Source organism: Leucoraja erinacea, chromosome 33 (genome assembly GCF_028641065.1).
Source record: "Leucoraja erinacea ecotype New England chromosome 33, Leri_hhj_1, whole genome shotgun sequence".
Classification (NCBI taxonomy): domain Eukaryota; kingdom Metazoa; phylum Chordata; class Chondrichthyes; order Rajiformes; family Rajidae; genus Leucoraja; species Leucoraja erinaceus.
In genome coordinates this window covers 2,322,414-2,343,710 of record NC_073409.1, presented here as the reverse complement: position 1 = coordinate 2,343,710, position 21,297 = coordinate 2,322,414, and the positions used below count along the sequence as shown (strand labels likewise).

Genomic DNA, 21,297 nt, shown 5'->3' with positions numbered 1-21,297 from the left:
CCCCAAAGACAAGGTGGGAGGAGAGAGTGGTGGGTGTATAACCATAAGACATAGGAGCAGATTTAGGCCATTCGGCCCATCAAGTCTACTCCGCCATTCAATCATGCCTAATCTAACTCTCCCTCCTAACCCCAGTCTCCTGCCTTCTCCCCATAACCCCCAACACCCGTACTAATCAACTTTTAGTGCCCGGGGATCGCTGGTCGGCACGGACTCGGTGGGCCGAAGGGCCTGTTTCGGCGCCGTGTCCCTAAAGAACAAGGACACCATTTTGATTTTATGAAGTCAAATAACAGGCTTGGCCAAGCCTGGTCTTGCAGTACTCGTCACCGATGTGAAATAGGCAGCCGTCACTGCCAACTCTTATTAAGGAATGAAAGAACACAGTAAGTTGCCTCGCATGGTTGGTGCCCTCTATGACACTTTTTTTTTAAATTGATTGCAAAAACTGTTAGAAAGGCCTATTGTAACCATGAAACACATCTGTGAGCAAATGCTGCCCTGCTGTACAAACACATGCTAAAGTGGCTTGGAGCAACTCACACAGCCTTCCACATCTAACCCAATGAGCAAAATAAATATTTTATTTGCTCAATTAACTCGAGAAGTTTTCTTTTGTTTTGATAGTGTTTGGTTTTCTCAAATAACATCAAAGTTTCAACCAATACTCAGAGATTATGTTTTGAAAGACTATTTAAATTATCCCTTGGAGAATTTAGCAGGGTTAATGACAACGTAAGTGGGTTAATGGTATATAAAACTTTGTAAAAATAAATTTCATAGGAATGTATCAAGGGTCTTTATGTGATTCACTCTCATTTATAGAGTCACACAGTGTGGACACAGGCCCTTCGGCCCAACATGCCCCATCTATACTAGTCCCACCTGCATGCGTTTGGCCCTTATCCCTCTAAACCTATCCTATCCATGAACCTGTCTCAATGGTTCTTAAACATTGTGATAGTACCTGCCTCAACTACCTCCTCCGGCAGCTCGTTCTATAGTTCATTGTTATCTATGAACTCTTGTGGAGGTTTAGTACAATGAGTTTAAAGATACTGATACAGTGTGGTATTGGGAGCACTAAATCATGCTCATAAGTTATAGCAGCAGATTTAGGCCATTCAGCCCATTGTCTACTCCGCCATTCAACCATGGCTGATCTACCTTTCCCTCTCATTCCCTTCCCATTCTCCAGCCTGCTCCCCATAACCCCTGACATCATCCGGAATACCAGCTTTTAGATGAGCCAAGGAACTTGGGCCCCATCCAGCAGGACATAAAATATTGGCTGGGACCAAATATCTGGGAATAGTCGGGATCGAAACCCAGGTCTCTGGCGCTGTGAGTCAGCAACTCTACCGCTGCACCACCCAACTATCAACAGAAACAGACCAAGGGAGACTGCACACACACACACACACACACGCGCGCACACACACACACACACCAACACACACACTGCATCTGCAGTCAACAAGGTGCTGTTGCATTTAATTATTTCACCAGGTCATTATCCCTTTATTAGCCAACCACCTCAGATCCACTGTGTCTTTGCCGTGCTGCACATCCCAAACTGTGCTCAGCTCAAACCACAAATGGGTCTCCACAATGATCCGAGTGGCTGCACTGCCATCTACTGAACTATGACGGTAAACAGAGAGAGCCGTTGGAATCAAGAACCCGGGTGGCGCAGTGGTAGAGTTGCTGCCTCGCAGCGCCAGGGACCCGAGTTCCATCCTGACGGCAGGCGCTGTCTGTATAGAGTTTGTACGTTCTCCCCGTGACCAGCGTGGGTTTTCTCCGGGTGCTCCAGTTTCCTCCCACACTCCAAAGACGTGGAGGTTTGTAGGTTTAGTTTAGTTTAGAGATACAGCACAGCACGGAAGCAGGCCCTTCGGCCCACCGGGTCCATGCCGACCAGCGATCCCCGCACATTGACACCATCCTACACCCACTAGGGACAATTTTTACATTTACCAAGCCAATTAACCTACAAACCTGTGCGTCTTTGGGGTGTGGGAGGAAACCGAAGATCTCTGAGAAAACCCACGCAGGTCACGGGGAGAACATACAAACTCCGTACAGACAGCACCCGTAGTCAGGATTGAACCCGGGTCTCTGGCGCTGCATTCGCTGTAAGGCAGCAACTCTACCGCTGGGCCACTGTGACCACCCAGGTTAATTGGCTTGGTATTGTAAATTGTCCCTAGTGTGTATAGGATAGTGTGCGTGCTAGTGTGCTTGGATTGCTGGTCGGCATGGCCTCGGTGGGGAGAAGGGCTTGCTGCTGAAGTCTAAAAGTTTAAAGTCTGAAGACTGGCATAGATGGGGCATCTTGATCAGCATGGACAAGGTGGGCCGATGGGCATTTCCATGTTGCGTGAATCCATTAAAAAAAGGCATGTGTAAAATTCCAATTTTAGTCTTCCCGAAAGAGTGCTGGTGAAATTTAGGTGATCCAAACACAAATGCATGCTCTTGATTAACTGGTCTGCCAAAGCAGAAATCCATTACAATATGCAGAGCAAGGGATGCAATGTAACCCCTCTCACCTGCAAGTTGTAACAGAGAGAACATGCAAACTCCGTTCAGACAGCACCCGTCGTCAGGAGAGTTGCCAAATTTCTGCAAAGTTTTGCCCAATAGGTTTTGGTAGAATAACTTTCTGTAGATTAGCAGAAAGTTAACGCTTCCAATTTTGTTCAAAGCTGTAAGTGCAGCGCCTATTTTGCAGCACAAAGTGCAAGATAATGAAACAAAAATGCTTTTAATCCTCAACCTTCCTCTGACCTATCCGCAGATGCTGCCGGACCTGCTGTTTGTTTCCAGTGGACTTCAATCTTTCCTTAAAACAGTTAAACTTTAAAGAAAGTGATGTTGGTCTTTGTAGTAGAGATGCATGCTGGTCAATAGGGCCTGGATAGAGTGGATGTGGAGAGGGTGATTCCACTAGTGGGCGAATCTAGGACAGGAGGTCATAGCCTTCGGAATAAAATAACATGCCTTTAGAAAGAAGTGGGGAGGAATTTTTTTAGTCGGGGGTGGAGAATCCATGGAATTCATTGCCACAGAGGGCTGTGGAGGCCAAGTCAATGGATATTTTTAAGGCAGAGATAGAGGTTCTTGATTAAGTTCAAGTTCAAGTGAGTTTATTGTCATGTGTCCCTGATAGGACAATGAAATTCTTGCTTTGCTTCAGCACACAGAACACAGTAGACATTGACTACAAAACAGATCAGTGTGTCCATATACCATTATATTAGTACAGGTGTCAGGGGTTATGGGGAGAAGGCAAGAGAATGGGGTTGGGAGGGAGAGGTAGATCAGGCATGCTTGAATGGCGGAGAAGACCTGATGGGCCGAATGGCCTAATTCTGCTCCTATCAACTATGAAAATGCCTTTGCGATGTTTTGTGGAGTTTTTTTTGTTCTTTCAATGCCAGTGAATGCCAGGAGACCAGCATGTGGACTAACGTGTGATGAGAACGAGCATGCACGTACAGGGTGAGGAAGTGCAGGCTTATGAGGGAGCTGTGGTGTTTGCCAGGTTTGGCAAATCATCCCAGAGTCCTGCGTCTGTTGCAATAACTGTCTGTCAACTGAGGAATTATGAAGCTTTGAAACGGAAGGGAGAAAATGCTATGATGGCATGCTGAAGCAACACAGTTTTTGTTTCCTGTAATCCTTATTTAGCTCCATTTCAGTAAACTATTATTAAATGACTAAAATTATACATCTGCCACACGTAATACTTTCTGTGAAATCTCTACCTTCTGTGCACTCAATGTTGCCAAATTTCAGCAAAGCTTTGCCCAAATCATTTGGGAAGATTAACTTTTTGTAGATTAGTGGGTAGCTACGCTTACAATTTTGTTTTGAAGAGTAGTGACTGTTTTTCAATATAAAAGTCCACAGTCATGTACTTATACGTACAACCCGCTCGTAAGACTTTACTTTAGAGATACAGCCCCAAGTCGGCACGGACTCAGTGCGCTGAAGGACCTATACATCTGCCACACGTTCACATGTTATAGGAGTAGAATTAGGCCATTCAGCCCATTGAGTCTACTCCGCCATTCAATCATGGCTGATCTCTGCCTCCTCATCCCATCCCATTTTCCTGCCTTCTCCCCATAACCCTTGACACCCTAATTCTAATCAAGAATTTGTCTGTCTCAGCCTTAACAAATATTCACAGACTTGGCCTCCACAGCCCTCTGTGGCAATGAGTTCCATAGATTAACTGCCCTCTGACTAAAGATGTTCCTCCTCCTTTCTAAAAGAGCGGCCTTTAATTCTGAGGCTGTGACCTCGCATCCAAGCCTTTCATTATTCTGTAAGTTTCAATGACTCATACTCCTGATGTTGATGGCGTGATATTGTACTTGATCAATAATATAACCTTGGCGAATACATTCACTTCAGCCACGACAAACAAGGATTCATCTATTATTATATGACCAGTGATCTGAGACTTGGGCAGTTACCATGGTGCAGTGTTATATCTTACCTAACCAAGCTGAGTAGGAAGGAACTGCAGAGAACTGCTGGGTTAAATCGAAGATAAGACACAATATGCTGGAGTAACTCAGCGGGACAGGCAGCATGTTGTTTAAGACGGAACTGCAGATGCTGGAAAATTGAAGGTACACAAAAATGCTGGAGAAACTCAGCGGATGCAGCAGCATCTATGGAGCGAAGGAACTAGGCAACATTTCAGGCCAAAACCCTTCTTCAGACTGATGGGGGGTGGGGGGGGGAGGGGGTGCGGGCAGGGTGAATAAAGGAAAAAGGAGGAGGAGGATCACCGAACTCGGTAACCTGGGCATCGACCCCTCCCTCTGCAACTGGATACTGGACTTTCTAACCAACAGACCCCAGTCTGTGAGGTTAGACAAGCACACCTCTTCAACCCTCACCCTGAACACCGGCGTTCCACAGTGCTGTGTGCTGAGCCCCCTCCTCTACTCCCTCTTCACCTATGACTGCACACCTGTACATGGTACTAACACCATCATCAAGTATGCAGATGATACAATGGTGATTGGCCTCATCAGCAACAACGATGAGCTGGCCTACAGGGAGGAGGTCCAGCACTTAGCAGCATGGTGCGCTGACAACAACCTGGCCCTTAACTCCAAGAAGACCAAGGAGCTCATTGTAGACTTCAGGAAGTCCAGAGGTGGCACGGGCAGTTACCATGGTGCAGGTGGAATACCTTACCTAGCTTCAAGCTGGGAGTCAACATCTCCGAGACCTCTCTTGGAACTGCTGATCAAGAATGCTCTCAGGGTCTTCTTCGAGGAGAGAATAAGGTCCATCTGTCTGCTCAGATCCTGGTGAACTCTACCGCTGGGACGAGAGCAGCATGTTGCAGTAAGATGGAACTGCAGATGCAGAGGGTGGTGAAAATTGCCCAACGCATCACCGGTTCCTTGCTCCCCTCCATTGAGTCTGTCCAAAGCAAGCGCTGTCTGCGGAGGGCGCTCAGCATCGCCAAGGACTGCTCTCACCCCAACCATGGACTGTTTACCGTCCTACCATCCGGGAGGCGCTACAGGTCTCTCCGTTGCCGAACCAGCAGGTCGAGGAACAGCTTCTTTCCGGCGGCTGTCACTCTACTCAACAACGTGATCGGTGGGGGGGGGGGGGGGGCTAGGTCGCTCTTGTGGACATGGGAGAAGTAACACTCACAATGAAAAGGATCTGAATCTGATCTGAGGAGCCCGAGGGCTGAGGGAGAGATAGGAAGGGGAGGAGACAGCAAGGGCTAACAAAATTGGGAGAATTCAATGTTCATGTCTCCAGGATGCAGACTCCCCAAGCAGAGAATGAGGTGCTGCCTCCAGGACAAGCAGCATCTCTGGAGGGAAGTAATGGGTGACGTTTCGGGTCGTCAGACTGAGGGCTGGGGGACAGGGAGGCACGGAGATAAGCATGGGTAAGGTGTGAAAACGAGACATCAAAGGGGATGAGATCAAGGAAGATGTAGAATAGATCATTGTTAGGTTGAAGAAGTTGACACCAAAGGGAGCAGAGATCACACTTAAGTAGGGGAACAGTTAGACTGGTGGGAGAACTGGGAAGGGGGAGGGATGGAGAGAGAGGGAAAGCAAGCGTTACTAGAAGTTAGAGAAGTCGATGTTCATACCGCTGCCCAAGCTAAATATGAGGTGCTGTTCCTCCAATTTGCACTGGGCCTCACTCTGACAATGGAGGAGGCCCAGGACAGAAATGTCAGTGTGGGAATGGGAGGGGGAGTTAAAGTGCTTAGCACCCATCCCTTCTCTCCAGAGATGCTGCCTGTCCCGCTGTTACTCCAGCATTCTCTGCCAAACCAAGCTGAAATGGATAATGGGCATCTTCCCATCCAACTGGACTGGATTATAGAGTGTAATCTCTCAGGCCAACAGGGGGAGAGTTCCCACACTTTCTGTCGGGCTGTCTTGCAACTTTTCAGCTGAGATCTGGCCCTGTCGCACAATGGACCTGCCACAGAGAGCCTCTTCTTATTATTTTGGGATGCAATTCACAAAAGACGAGCACCGAGATCACTAAAGGATCCACATATTAAAATATGCAGATGAGGCATGGCAGAATACAGCATCAAAGTCACATTACACCGAATCACAAAAATAAATCAGATTTTTTTTTTTCCTCTATTTTTCCAGACCTCAAGTTGTTTTTTTGTGAGTGAAGTTTTCCGCCAGTTACATTAACGCTAGAGTCTTCTTGTAGCTGTCACCTGCAGTGAATATAATTACATCCTACCTACATCATGAACGCCCACATCCATCCACAGTGGAAGCAGGCAGCTTGCTGCAGGACCCAGCACACAATGGAAGAGAGAGGACCGCCTGACACACATCTCGGGAAGAAAGATCTGCGTGTCCGACTTGTAAAAGTGACAGCTTCAGAAAAGAATGACAATCAGGCCGCGCGCGGTGAATGACGTGAGACGGCCACACTGTGCAAGGCGAGCTCCATAGAGTTCATTCCACGTACAGTAGCTGTCTCCAGAGATACCCGAAACGTCACCCATTCCTTTTCAACCCCCCCCCCCCCAGAGATGCTGTCTGACCCGTTGAGTTACGCCAGATTTTTTGCGTCAACATGTAATTTAATATCGTTAATGTTCAGGGGCGGCACGGTGGCGCAGCGGTAGAGTTGCTGCCTAATGGGCCCGTCCCACTTAGGCGACTCTTTAGGCGACTGCCGGGGACTAGTTTTAATGGAGTTCACCTACGACACCTGGGGACAACCTACGACAGCAAAAATTGTTGCCACTGTCGCCGAAAAGGTTGAAAATCTTACGGCAGTCGTCCAAAAAAATCACGTATGTGGGACAGGCCCATTACAGCGCCAGAGACCCGGGTTCGATCCTGGCCACGGGTGCTGTCTGTACGGAGTTTGTATGTTCTCCCCATGAACGCGTGGGTTTTCTCCAAGTTCCTCCTACACTGCAAAGACGTGCAGGTTTGTCGGTTAATTGGCTTCTGTAAATTGTCCCTAGCGTGTTGGGAAACAAAACTGGTCTAACATAGAACCCGTGCATGTGAGATGGTTGGTCTGCACAGGCACAGTGGGCTGAAGGGCCTGTTTCCATGCTGTACCTCTAAACTGAACTAAAGGTTAGCGCGCTGCCTTTTATGATCTACTGATAGTTTGGCACATTGTCTCCAATGTTTTATTTCCAGTAAGACTCAGCGACAAGAAGGAAGAATAGGTGCGCATTGCAAAATGGGTGAAATGTGGACAAAGTATCTCTGTATTGTGAGCGCACACACAATAGTTTGACCATGGTGTGCAATGCAGAAGGAGCTTTCATAATCTATGACAATGGCAACAGTCCTTAAGCCACAGGGTCATAACAAAATATTACCTTCAGCACAAACCTTTGCAATGTTCCTTACATCTATAGAACACCGATAGCGGCAAACACATTGCTGCTTAAATACATCCATTAGTTATTTATAAATGAATGGGACAAAGGATTAGAAGGAAGACCTTCACAATCTGAAGTCTGCTTAGTTTAGTTTAGTTTAGAGATACAGCGTGGAATCAGGCCCTTTGGCCCAACGAGTCCACTACGGCCAGCGATCGCCCATACAGTAGTTCTACCCGACATTCCAGGGACAATTTACAGAGGTCCATCAACGTAACACACCTGTACGTCTTTGGAGAGTGGGAATCGGAGCGCCCGGAGAAAACCCACGCGATCACAGGGAGAATGTACAAACTTAGTGCATAAATTCGTAAGTTCTGGAGCAGATTTAGGCCATTTGGCTCATCAGGTCAACTCCGCCATTCAATCATGGCTGATCTATCTTTCCCTCTTAACCCCATTCTCCTGCCTTCTCCCCGTAACCCCCAACAACCGCACTAATCAACAATCTATTGATCTCTGCCTTAAAGATATCCAAAGACGGCCCCCGGAGTCGTCTGTGGCAATGAACGCCACAGATTCACCACAAAAGAAATTCCTCCTCATCTCCTTCCTAAAGGAACGTCCTTTTATTCTGAGGCTGTGCCCTCTGACAGCACCCGAGGCCAGGATCGAACCCGGGTCCCTGATGCTGTGAGGCAGCATCTCTACCGCTGCCCCACGGCGTGGCTTGGAATAGAAAGAGTGGGGGCAGTCAGTGCGGTGGTGGACTATGCCCGTCACCAGCTGGCAACTGTTCCCTAGTGGGTCATGCCACATCACTCTTGTTCACTGCTGCCCATTGCTAAAACCACACATGTTGCTGCACTTTCACCAGCTCCAAGGTGGTCAGGGAGACATCAGGCAAGAGGTGAAGAAGTGTGAAAGAAAGAACTGCAGATGCTGGAAAAATCGAAGATAGACAAAACAAATGCTGGAGAAACTCAGCGGGTGAGGCAGCATCTATGGAGAGAAGCTGATAGAAAGATACATAGATGCTGCCTCACCCGCTGAGTTTCTCCAGCATTATTTTGTCCACCTCCAGATTCAGGGACAGTTCCTTCCAAGCTGTTATCAGGCAACTGAACCGTCCTCTCACCAACTAGAGAGCAGTCCTGACCTCCCCACGACCTCACTTAGAGACCCTCTGACCCTTAATCAGAGTATTCTGGACTTTATCTTACAATAGACATTATTCCCTTCATCCTGTATCTATACACTGCAGAGGGCTTGATTGTAATCAGGTACAGTGTCGGGGTGGGAGATTGCAACCTTCACGTGGTCCGCCCTGTTTCAACTAATGCAATCAACTCGACGTGCACAAGCGGAAGATTAAATAGAACAAGTTGTCCAACAACTTTAGGCTGTGCACGCCACATGAAAGAAGAAGAAGAATGTACAGTCTCACTGCTGACTGGTTAGCATGCAACAAAAAGCTTTTCGCTGTCCCTTGGTACACATGACTATAAACTAAACAAACCTAAATGAATGGGGAAAAAAACTAAAAATACTCTTCAGATCTTCTTATTGTCTATTCAATGGTGTTACACTCAGTGTTGTTCAGACCAATTTTTACACAAAACCCCCTTGCCACTCATGTGGCCCCTAGGGTGATATCCCTTCCCCTGTTTGAGGAGTGTCCCCCAATGGACTATGCCTCTCGATGTCCAGCAGCGGAAGGACCCTAGACTGTAGTCCTCCCCCACCGAGCCTTGGCTTTGGCTGCTCCGAGCTTCAGTGCATCCCTTAGCACGTACTCCTGCAGTGTGGAGCTGGCCAGTCGGCAACATCTCGCTCTGCTGGGAGTTCAACGAGTTTCAGGCAGTCCAGTGATGGCTGTCTTTCACCGAGCTGATGTTCTTCCAGCAACATTTGCCGTCCATCTCCCAGTGTGTCCCTGGGAACAGTCCGTAAATCGGAGTCTTCGGTTATGGAGTTGCTTGGGGTGAACTGTGACAAGGATCCATGCATCATTCCACAGACCCTTGCCACATATCCATTCTCTGTGAAGTGATGAGCAGCCATCTCCTCTCCAGAGCAGCCTCCCAGAGGACAATGGGCATCGGTGTAAAGGCAACGAGGTTGCAGGTGGGAATAGAACAAGATGTCCCTCTCACTGCCAGCTGAGAGGGTTCTTGGTGGTGGTGCATTGGAAAATTGGCCACTGAGCTGCTCCCGGGGGTTTTACGAGCAGCCCACGCTCGTTCCACCGATGAAAATCAACCCCTGGGCCTTCGAGGAAATGGAGTGCCTCAGGATTATCATGATAGTTCCCAAGGGTTCGACGGAATTCCCTGTTTTAGCATTTAATTCAAAAGCCATCTGATGCCCAGGATTATAGAGAAGAGGGAGGAAGCCCTGTGCATTATCTTCATGAATCAAGGGGCTATAAACATGTACGTCATCTAACACAGAGATCAGTTGTGTATTGGAGACAAAGGGATTTACTACAGGAAGACAGTGCACCTTGCCTGAAGGCATTTTTCTAATCTTCCATTTACTGCTATTATCTAACAGAACACTGCACTCTTGTTCAATGCAAACTAGAAAAAGTGGAATGAAATGACCTACCATAAAGGCGAATAAACTTCTCAGAGTGGATTCCCACTCAAAGCAGCTCTGGATGTAACGTGCCGTGCTCCATAACGTTCTAGTGATGTTGCGCACTCGCCTAAGGTTCCTGGTTAACACCTGCAAACATCAAGCAAACAGAGCGAGAACTGAATGTGGAAACAAAAGGTAGACAAAAGTGCTGGCTAAACTCAGTGGGTGCAGCAGCATCTATGGAGCGAAGGAAATAGGCAACGTTTTGGGCCAAAACCCTTCTTCCGAAACAAAAGATCTGGTTTATACCAAAGATGGCCTCCAGAGTGCCAGAGTAACTCAGCAGGTCAGGCAGCATCTTTGGAGATACAAGGTTAGGTGACGTTTCGGGTCGGGAACACTTCAGATTGAACAAGTGTCAGATGGAGGGTCTCGACCCGAAACGTCACCCATCCTTTTACTCCAGACATGCGTCCTGACCCACTGAGTTACTACGGCACTTTGTGTCTATGTCTAGAATGAGAGCAGAGTACCATGGCTCTGCTCCACAGCAGCACCTGCCTACCCATGCATGGCTTGTGGCTCGAGGTGATCTGGTTTCTATGAAGGGATTTGGTTCCACACTGGGCATTGCCGCAGATGTAGACAGGGACGAGTTTACGCGCACCGCTCCGTATTTCATCCTCTCTCAGCTTTCAGATGTGGTGTTAAACTGCGATTGTTCCTGGGGGGCTTTGATTGGCAGTGGAGAATCCCACCATCTATACCTCAAACATGTTATCCAGTTGTTATTAGAATTCTACTTGAGGAACCCTGCTGCGTTGTGTACAAACGGGCTGTGGTTGCACAATGACTTACACTTCACAAGCATTCCAGGTGTAGGAGGAGGCCATTCGGCCCTTCGAGCCAGCACCGCCATTCAATGTGATCATGGCTGATCATCCCCAATCAGTACCCCATTCCTGCCTTCTCCCCTGTATAACCAACTGGGATACTGGGACAGTAAAAGTGGGTGGGTGTGTGTGTATAACACTGGGGTACAGTATCAGTGGGGACGGGTCTGTCGCTGTATAACTGCAATATAATAGATCCTAATAGACGCTGGTGTGTCATGGCATAAGCCAGTGATACAGAGCAGCCTTAGTGGGAAATGTTTACAATCAAAGAAAGATGAGAATAACTGAGCTTTCAAAAATAAAACATTGCTTTCACATATCTTGACTGAATGGTTTGAAGGTATAGTATTATAGTCTGCTTCAAAAGGTAATAACACACATTTTCAAAGTGTAATCCTTTCAAAAATAATGGCTACATTTCTGCAATGGGAAGGTTGGTACATGCGATGTAATTCACCCTCTTCTCCCTTGCAGTTTGGTTAGTTTCATGCATTGTCCACAGTGATGGGAGGCATTCTGAACTTTATCCCCCTACTTCTGAGACCATCTGGTTGGTGTTGGGATTTGAGGAGGCTCCACTCACAAGCCGACTTACAAGACTTGCCGATATCCTCACCGTGTCTGCTGTAATATCATGCTATTCAAAGGGCAATACAGATTTGGGTGAACAAAAGCAGAGAATCAAGATTGAAACACAAGGTAGGGGAAGCCCAGAGTAGGGGAATCAAGAACTAGAGGACATAGGTTTAAGGTGAAGAAGGAAAGATGTAATAGGAATCGGAGGGGTAACTTCAGAATTAAGGGACAGAAGTTTAGGGGTAATATGAGGGGGAACTTCTTTACTCAGAGAGTGGTAGCGGTGTGGAATGAGCTTCCAGTGGAAGTGGTGGAGGAAGGTTCATTGGTATCATTTAAATATAAATTAGATAGGCATATGGATGAGAAGGGAATGGAGGGTTATGGTATGAGTGCAGGCAGGTGGGACTAAGGGGAAAAAAAGTTGTTCGGCACGGACTTGTAGGGCCGAGATGGCCTGTTTCCGTGCTGTATTGTTATATGGTTATATGGTTATATGGAATCGGAGGGGTAACGTTTTCCACACAAAGGGTGGTGGGTGTATGGAACGAGCTGCCAGAGGAGATAGTTGAGGCTGGGACTATACCAACGTTGAAGAAACATTTAGACAGGTACATGGATAGGACATGTTTAGAGGGATGTGGGCAAGGTGGGACTAGTGTAGATGGATCATGTTGGTCGGTGTGGGCAAGTTGGGCCGAAGAGCCCGTTTCCACGCTGTATGACTATGAAGTGCAGACAATGGAACCTTGAGCATGCCATGAAGTGCTGGAGGACCTCAGCAGGTCAGGCAGCATCTGCAGAGGGAATGGGCGGGTGATGTTTGAGGAGCGACCCTTCTTCAGATTAAAGGAGAGATTTTCCAAAAAAAGAAGATAGGAATTGACTAGTCTTCTTTTTACACACTGTTTTATTGCATAGATCGAAGTAGAAATAGAAACTAGTCCTGAGGAGAGGCCAGAGCCATGATCACATTGAATGGCGGTGCTGGCTTGAAGGGCCAAATGGCCTAATCCTGCACCTCTTTTCTATGTTTTCTATGGAACTTTCACTTAATTCAAACATTCCTCTATAAGCATTAATGCTGGAGTATTTGTAGCTGTAAAACAAGGAGCCCTTGAAGCAGCACAAATCTCAGAACACATGGACTTATAGCTGTTGGTCTAAAAAGTTGACATACCTTCTTTGAAAACTTGAGGTTTTCATCCAATTTCCTTGGTTCCTTTGGTTTGAAAGTTCTGAGGCTGGCCTTAATCTGGAAAATAAGAATAACAAATATTGAGCATGGCTGGTTTCAGTTTATTGTCACGTGTACCGAGGTACAGTGAAAAGCTTTTGTTGTGTGCTAACCAGTCAGCAGAAAGACTATCAGGATTACAATCAAGCCATCCACACTGTACAGATATATGATAATGGCTGTAACATGAATAACTTATTGCAAGATAAAGTCTGGTAAAATCTGATCAAAGATAGTCCAAGGGTCTGCACTGAGGTCAAGTCAAGTCAAGTTTATTTGTCACATACACATACGAGATGTGCAGTGAAATGAAAGTGGCAATGCTCGCGGATTTTTGTGCAAAAGACAAACAACAAAACAACCAAACAAATTATAAACACAATCATAACACACATATTCTTTTACATAATAAATAATGGAAGGAAAAACGTTCTGTAGAGTTAGTCCCTGGTGAGATAGGCGTTTACAGTCCGAATTGCCTCTGGGAAGAAACTCCTTGTAGATAGTAGCTCACAATTGCTCTCTACTTGGTGAGAAGACGGTTCAGTTGCCTGATCATAGCTGGGAAGAAACTGTCCCTGAATCTGCAGGTGTGCGTTTTCACACTTCTGTACCTTTTGCCCAATGGGTGAGGGGAGAAGAGGGAGTGACCGGGGGTGAGACTGGTCCTTGATTATGCTGCTGGCCTTGCCGTGGCAGTGTGAGGTGTAGATGGAGTCAACGTAATCAGGATTGATGGCCGTGTCTCTGGTGCTGCAAGGCGCCACCATGCTGCCCTTAGGACCACTTAGTACCAGTACCACATGCTCCCAGTATTCTAGACATCTCTACCTCTCTCTGCTCCAAGCTCTGAGCAAGTGAATTAGCAGAACTAATTAACAAGAATTAATTCCAAAGAGCCCCAATCTAAGTTCATGAGTTCAAGGCACAGAATTAGGCCACTCAGCCCACCAGGTCTACTCCGCCATTCAATCATGTCTGATCTATCTTTCCCTCTCAACCCCATTCTCCTGCCTTCATATCCTCCCATAACCCCCCGCCCGACACCCTGTCCATTTTCCCCTCCAGTTGCTGCCTGACCTACTGAGTTCCTCCAGCAGTTTGTCTTTCAATTAGCAGAACAGGGCTCACAGACGTCTGGGGAATCTGCTTTGGAAGGATTTAGCTCCTCGTGCAAGAGAAATGCGTAAATCAGCCGTGAATAGCTGCGGAAGCACTCGGCTGCTACACTCTGACCTTAGGATACGCTCTTCCGACGTGTGGAATGCTTCCCAATTTATGGCATGGCCGCGCTGAACTGAAGGTTCTTCTCACATGCGGAAGGTTTCCTGTCCCAATGGGACAGCCACAGATTGGGGAACATAAGAAAACAATGTTGTACGGAGTTCAAACAAGGTGCATGTGACTGAGTGCATTCAGCCAGACCTTTGATCTTCTGCCGTGAGTGATTCCCAGAGTTCTACCGCTCCAATATCCAACTCTGCCAATGGTCCCACAGAAGCAATAATGAAAAGAAATGCAAAGCAACGTTGCACTTCCCTTTTTTTAACGTACTGCGGTCTGGAAGAACTAAAACTAGCCACCGTTTCCTGCTGTCCCCCTCAAAGAAAATTGGGAACTACAAATATTAGACAATGTTACACTCCTGTACCTTTTCCTCGGTTATTTAAACACCGCTTGGTTGCCTCTGGCAAAGCCACCCTGGCTCATTAATACAGCACAGGCGGCACAGCAGCAGAGTTGCTGCCTCACAGCGCCAGAGACCCGGGTTCGATCCTGGCCGTGGGCGCTTGCCTGTACGGAGTTTGTACGTTCTCCCCGTGAGATGCGCGGGTTCTCTCCGGGTGCTCCGCTTTCCTCCCACACTCCAAAGCCGTACGTGATTGTAGGTTAATTGGCTGGGTATAATCGTAAACCGCCCCTCGTGCGTGTAGGATAGCCTTAAACCCCTGTCCCACGGTACGAGTTTATTCCAAGAGCTTTCCCGAGTTTGCCCTGATTTGAACTCGGAGATTTACGGTAATGGCCACTCGTCAGTACTCGGGGCTCTCGTGGACATTTTTCAACGTGTTGAAAAATCTTCACTAGTCTTCCCGTGCTTACCTGCCGTTAGCGTTACGCGCCGCTAAGAGACGTCCCCGAGCTCCGACGTACCCGCTACGTTCATTCTCCATGTTTACCCCGAGTTTGATTTTTTTTTTAAACTCGGGAGAGCTCTTGGAATGAACTTGTACCGTGGGACAGGGCTATTAGTGTGCGGGGATCGCTGGCCGACGTAGATTTGGTGGGCCGAAGGGCCTGTTTCCGCGCTGTATCTCTGAACTAAAAACTTTACCCTTCCATCTTTCACCATTGTCGTGGTCAAACACTATTTTCATTTATCAAAGAAGGCGTTTCAGAAATGTCAATAATTGCATATCATCAAGATCAAGAGAAATAGATACCTTGCTGAGGCTTTACAAGGTGTTGGTGAGGCCACGTTTGGAGAATTGTGATCAGTTTTGGGACTGCATATCTGACAAAGGATGTGCTGGCTCTGGAGAGAGTCATAAGGTCATAGGAGTAGAATTAGGCCATTCGGCCCATCAAGTCTACTCTGCCATTCAATCATGGCTGATCTCTGCCTCCTAATCCCATTTTCCTGCCTTCTCCCCATAACCTCTGACACCCCGTACTAATCAAGAGTTTCTATCTATCTCTGCCTTAAAAATATCCACTGACTTGGCCTCCACAGCCTCCTGCGGCAAAGAATTCCACAGATTCACCACCCTCTGACTAAAGAAATTTATCCTCATCTTCATAAAAGAACATCCTTTAATTCCGAGGCTGTGGCCTCTAGTTCTAGACTCTCCCAATGTTGATTTGTACCAAAGATAGACACAAAATGCTGGAGTAACTCAGCAGGTCAGGCAGCATCTGTGGAGAAAAGAGGATGGGTGGTATTTCGGGTCACAGGGAGTGGTAAATGTAGCTCCTCATCATTGATCACTGTGGTCACCAAGACCTCTTGGTAATTTGGTGTCAGACGCCCACCATCAAGCCTGGTTACAAAACAGACCTGCAACGCCAGAGTCACTCAGCTCACTCACTGGGTTAGAGATTATGTCCATCTGCAAGTAGAGAACTCCTTTCTCCGCTTGTCCCAGCTTTCTGTTCTTCAGCACGTATCCAGTCCGCTGTCCATTCTTGATCTAGAGTCACAAAGCACAACACACCATGGAATCAGGAGTGAAGGATGAAACATCACAAGGTCCCTTCAACATCAAGCAGAAAGTGACCATAATGGTCAATGGACAAATGGACCTTTACACTCAGGGTGGACACTCAATGCTGGAGTAACTCAACGGGACAGGAAGCATCTCTGGAGAGAAGGAATGGGTGACGTTTCAGGTTGAGACCCTTCTTCAGACTCAAGGCATTTGAATGTGACTGGACCTGTTCTGTGTTACCCATTCCTTCTCTCCAGAGATGCTGCCTTACCCGCTGAGTTACTCCAGTGTTTAGTGTCTATCTTCAATGTAAACCAGTATATGCAGTTCCTTCCGACATTGTTCTGTGTCAATGTTTCATTTCACATTAAGGTTGGTGAGAAAGTTCTGTACGGACTATAGGTAAGTGATTCACTATTTTTTATTCAAATCGTTTGCTATGTCGCTCTTCAAGGGAGATGCTAAATGCATTTCGTTGTCTCTGTACTGTACACTGACAATGACAATTAAAATTGAATCTGTAAGCACATGGTTACATGGGGAATGGTGGAACATGGACCAGGTGCAAGCAGGGATTAGTTTAACTTGGCCTCATATCAGCATGGACATTGTGGACCAAAGGCTCATTTCTGTTCCAACTGCAAAGTCAGATCCTGGCACAAGGTATCTCTCCTAAAAAATGTAGCCACTGGTTATTAGTTGACCACTGAGGAAGGAACATCGTCAGTCGAGAGAATGACAGGTGCTCACTCTTTAGAAATGTTTAGCGTGTACTTAATCCGAGGGGAAGGATTTTCTTGTACTGATTTTACACTTGTTTAAATTGTGTTGACTATTGCCTTGCAGATGCAACCTTGTTAGAAGCTCCTCAAGTTAATAAACCCCAAGGGTCTCATTAGAGTCAACAGAGTGGCTTCAATGATTGATAGAATACTTCTCTCATGTTCCCAACTCATAGCAACCACCAATATAATTTGAAGATACTTAGCCTTTCCAGATAATTGTAATGGCGACATTTGATAGTTTGCTGCCGGCTGATCAGCCAAGCCAAATCTATCCCTTCCACATTCTATCACAACTCTATCTATGTTTGGAAACTCCACTAGTGGTGTGGTAGTCAGCGGGGTCAAAGGCAGGTCGTTTTAATAACATAAGCCAAGTGACAATAGACAATAGGTGCAGGAGTAGGCCATTCGGCCCTTCGAGCCAGTACCCCCATTCTACGTGACCATCCACAATCAGTACCCCGTTCCTGCCTTCTCTCCCAATCCCCTGACTCCGCTATCTTTAACAGTGTGTAGACTCCAGACTAACAGTGACCACCGGAGAGTAGTAAGAAGCGCTCTCTCTCCCTCTCCCACATACCAAAGACGTGCAGGTTTGTCGGTTAATTCTGTAAAATCCCCCAAGTGTACAGCATGCAATAGTAGAACAACATGGAACTAGTGCACAGCTGATTGCTGGTCGGCTTGGACTCGATGGTCAGATGACCAGCTTCCATGCTGTATCTCTAAACTAAAATAACCCTCTCCTAACATGCTGTGATGGATTAACTCACTGCATAGGGACCACAGATTTAGCCTTGTTTTTACTTAAATGAATAAAAATGTTGAAAACACACAGCAGGTCAGGAATAAGAGGAAAACACACAGCATGTCCAGCAGCATCTGTGGAGAGGGAATGTCAAAGCTTGAGGTGATTATTTTCTGATGACTTTATTTCTCTCCCCACAGGCGCTGCTGATTATTTGCGATTAATTTCAGCTCCTGAGCTTTGGCCTCGGGTGGAACAGTTTTGTGACACCACACATAGGATGATGCGACTGAGAAAATAGCTGGGACTAGCAAACAAACTTTACCCCGGACCCAGAATACTGAGAGCTTACGGAGAGCAGTGGAATTGCAACTTTGCCGAGGAAGTCTGGTGGCTTGTCCCCATCTTCATCGAAGACTGTAACTTCCAGAACGTCGTGGATGTCCCGAACATTGCTGCAAGAGAGGACAGTCGGAGGCAGTTATCCAACGTACAACAGGTAGCACACAGCGCATCCTCACCCACTAACACAAAGTGCATGATCCATTCCAGCTTTCTGCAACAATCCTTCGCATCAGTTTTTCACTAATTTAATTCACGTGATTTAGTTTTGCACGAGTCAGGGACAGTTTCTTCCCCGCTGTTATCAGGCAACTGAACCATCCAACCAACAACTAAAGAGCAGTCGTGACCTCAAGCACGTCTACCTCAATGGGGACCTTCGGACTGTCTTTAATTATACTTTACCTTGCACTAAACGTTATACCCATTATATCCTGTATCTGTACACTATGGACAGTGTCATTGTAATCATGTGGTGTCTTCATGCCCACGTTGGTTTTGCAAACAGCCTCACAAGACAGTCCAGCCACAAGAGCTTAATAACAACTCCAAAATCAGACGCACTAATTGACCTTATCTGCGCACGGGTTATGATTGGTGGGAATGTAGGTAACAGGGGCTTCTGGAATAAAGGTGACACAAGGTGGCGTCTGGATCAGCTACGTGTCGCTTGTATTTCGCTTCCTGTCCTGGGATTCAGTAGATCCTACAATACTGTGTGGTCTTCCCGCTGACTGAATAACACACAACTCGCTACACACGGAAATAATGGATTAAACACTCCTGACTTTTGGATGTTGAAAAAGCCCAGAGATGTTCAGAGGCCCGTCAGTCACCACTACAAGGTACCCAGCCCCCAGCTTGCTCTTACACCCCAATAATATGTATGGACTATATAGAGATACAGCATTTAAACAGGCCATTGGCCCACTGAGTCCATGCCATCCATGACTACACATTTACACTAGTTCTATGTTACTCCCCTTTCACAACTCCCTACAAAGTATACATATAAAGTATAAGTTATTTTGGCCTTCCATCACAGCGATGTGATGGATGTTTATGTAAATTATGTTGTGTCTTGGGTCTATTTGTTTGTAATGTATGGCTGCAGAAACGGCATTTCGTTTGGACCTCAAGGGGTCCAAATGACAATTAAATTGAATCTTGATCTTGATCTTGATCTATACATAGAGGCAATTTAACAGTGGCTAATTAACCTACACACCCACACATCTTTGGGATGTGGGAAGAAACTAGTGCATCACAAACCCAAGCGGCATTGGGAGAAAGTGCAAACTCCACACAGACAGCAGCCGAGGTTGGGATCGAATCCGGGTCCCTGGGGTAGAGAGGCATCACTGTGCTGCCTTAAGACTGCTGATGTTGAATCATTTGATGAAACTGCCACAGCTGCTGCCTTATAGCGCCAGAGACACGTGTACGATCCTGACCACGGGTGCTGCCTGGACGGAGTTTGCACGTGACCGCGTGGGTTTTCTCCGGGTACTCTGGGTTTCCTCCCACACTCAAAGATCATGCAAGTTTGTAGGTTAATTGGCTTCGGTAAAAATTGTAAATTGTCCCCGGAGTGTAGGATGGTGCTGGTGTACGGGGATCGCTGGTCAGTGCGGTCATGGTGAATCGAAGGGCCAGTTTCTACACTGTATCTCTACACTGGATATGACAACGGTTGTGGGATCAACCAAGATATTGAGCGTAATGCTGGCTGCCCCAGGACTAGTCAGAGCATCACAGTGGCACGGCTAATTGAGTCATTGCTTCCCAGTGTCAGAGACCACAATCCAATCCAGAGCATACAATCCTGAAATAATGTTAAAAACTAGTTCATCGATACAGTCTTATATCAGAACAAGAAGAAAATTCAATTATTCAGCATCTCTGAAAACACATTCACATGAGTAGGACACTTTTCAGTTGTTTTAAATTTAACCTACAATGAAAAAACTTTGTTCCATTCGGGATTGAGATTCTTGTAGATGGTATGTGTTAGTAGCCGATCATTCCCCAGCTCCAAAACACAAAATGGATCACTCTTTCCTACGGAGCAAATAGACATTGATTAGCACACGAGCCGATGGGTGCTACAGTAAATTAATGCGGCATTTAGTTCAAGATACAAGATACATTTATTTGTCACATGTACCAGTTGGTACAGTGAAATGTGTGCAAACCATACAGTCATACAAATAAAAAAACACAACACACGATTGAGTCCAACATAAAACATCCCCGCACAACAGAATCAAAGTTTCCCGCTGTGAGGGAAGGCATCAAAGTTCAGTCCTTGTCCTCTGATGTTCTTGATGCTCAGCTGAGAGATACAGCATGGAAACAGGCCCTTCGGCCCACCCCGACCACCTGTCATCCATACAGTGGCTCGATGTCCTACATACTTTACCTAGATGTCCTACATACAATGTTGATGGAAACCAGTGCACCCGGAGAAAACCCACGCTGTCACAGGGAGAACGTACAAACTCCATACAGACGGCACCCGTAGTGGGGATTGATCCCGGCTTTGTGAGGCAGCAGCTCTATCTACCACTTCACCACTGTGGTTTACAGATACAGCACGGAAATAGGTCCCTTGTCCCACTGTGAGCAATCACCTGTTCATACTAATTCTATGCTATGGTACTTTCATTTCCTTTCCCTACACATGAAAAGCAATTCAGAGGCCAATTTAAACTGTGTACCCACAGCTCTAGAGATGCACACATGCAGACACACACGCATAGACATACAGACGCACGCACAATACAGACACAGGCGCACACACGCATGCCTTCATTATACATCTGGAATTCTCTGACACAGAAGGTAGTGGAGGCCAATTCACTGGATGTATTCAAGAGAGAATTAGATACAGCTTTTAGGGCTAATGGAATCAAGGGATATGGGAAGAAAGCAGGAACAGGGTACAGATTTTGGATGATCAGCCATGATCATATTGAATGGCAGTGAGGGCTCGAAGGGCTGAATGGCCGACCCCGGCACCTATTTTCGATG

At 46.7% G+C, this 21,297-nt stretch overlaps 1 protein-coding gene across 1 annotated transcript in view; it reads right to left on the bottom strand.

Moving 5' to 3' along the window:
• LOC129712547 (multiple C2 and transmembrane domain-containing protein 2-like) overlaps nt 1-21,297 on the bottom strand; it is a 167,359-nt gene that overhangs the window by 45,226 nt on the left and 100,836 nt on the right. The window contains exons 13-17 of the mRNA XM_055661038.1: nt 20,223-20,325; nt 18,275-18,377; nt 16,270-16,371; nt 13,124-13,198; nt 10,499-10,618 (exon numbers count right to left, since the gene is read on the bottom strand). Coding sequence (XP_055517013.1) covers nt 10,499-10,618; nt 13,124-13,198; nt 16,270-16,371; nt 18,275-18,377; nt 20,223-20,325 — 503 coding nt within the window. The remainder of the gene's footprint in view (nt 1-10,498; nt 10,619-13,123; nt 13,199-16,269; nt 16,372-18,274; nt 18,378-20,222; nt 20,326-21,297) is intronic.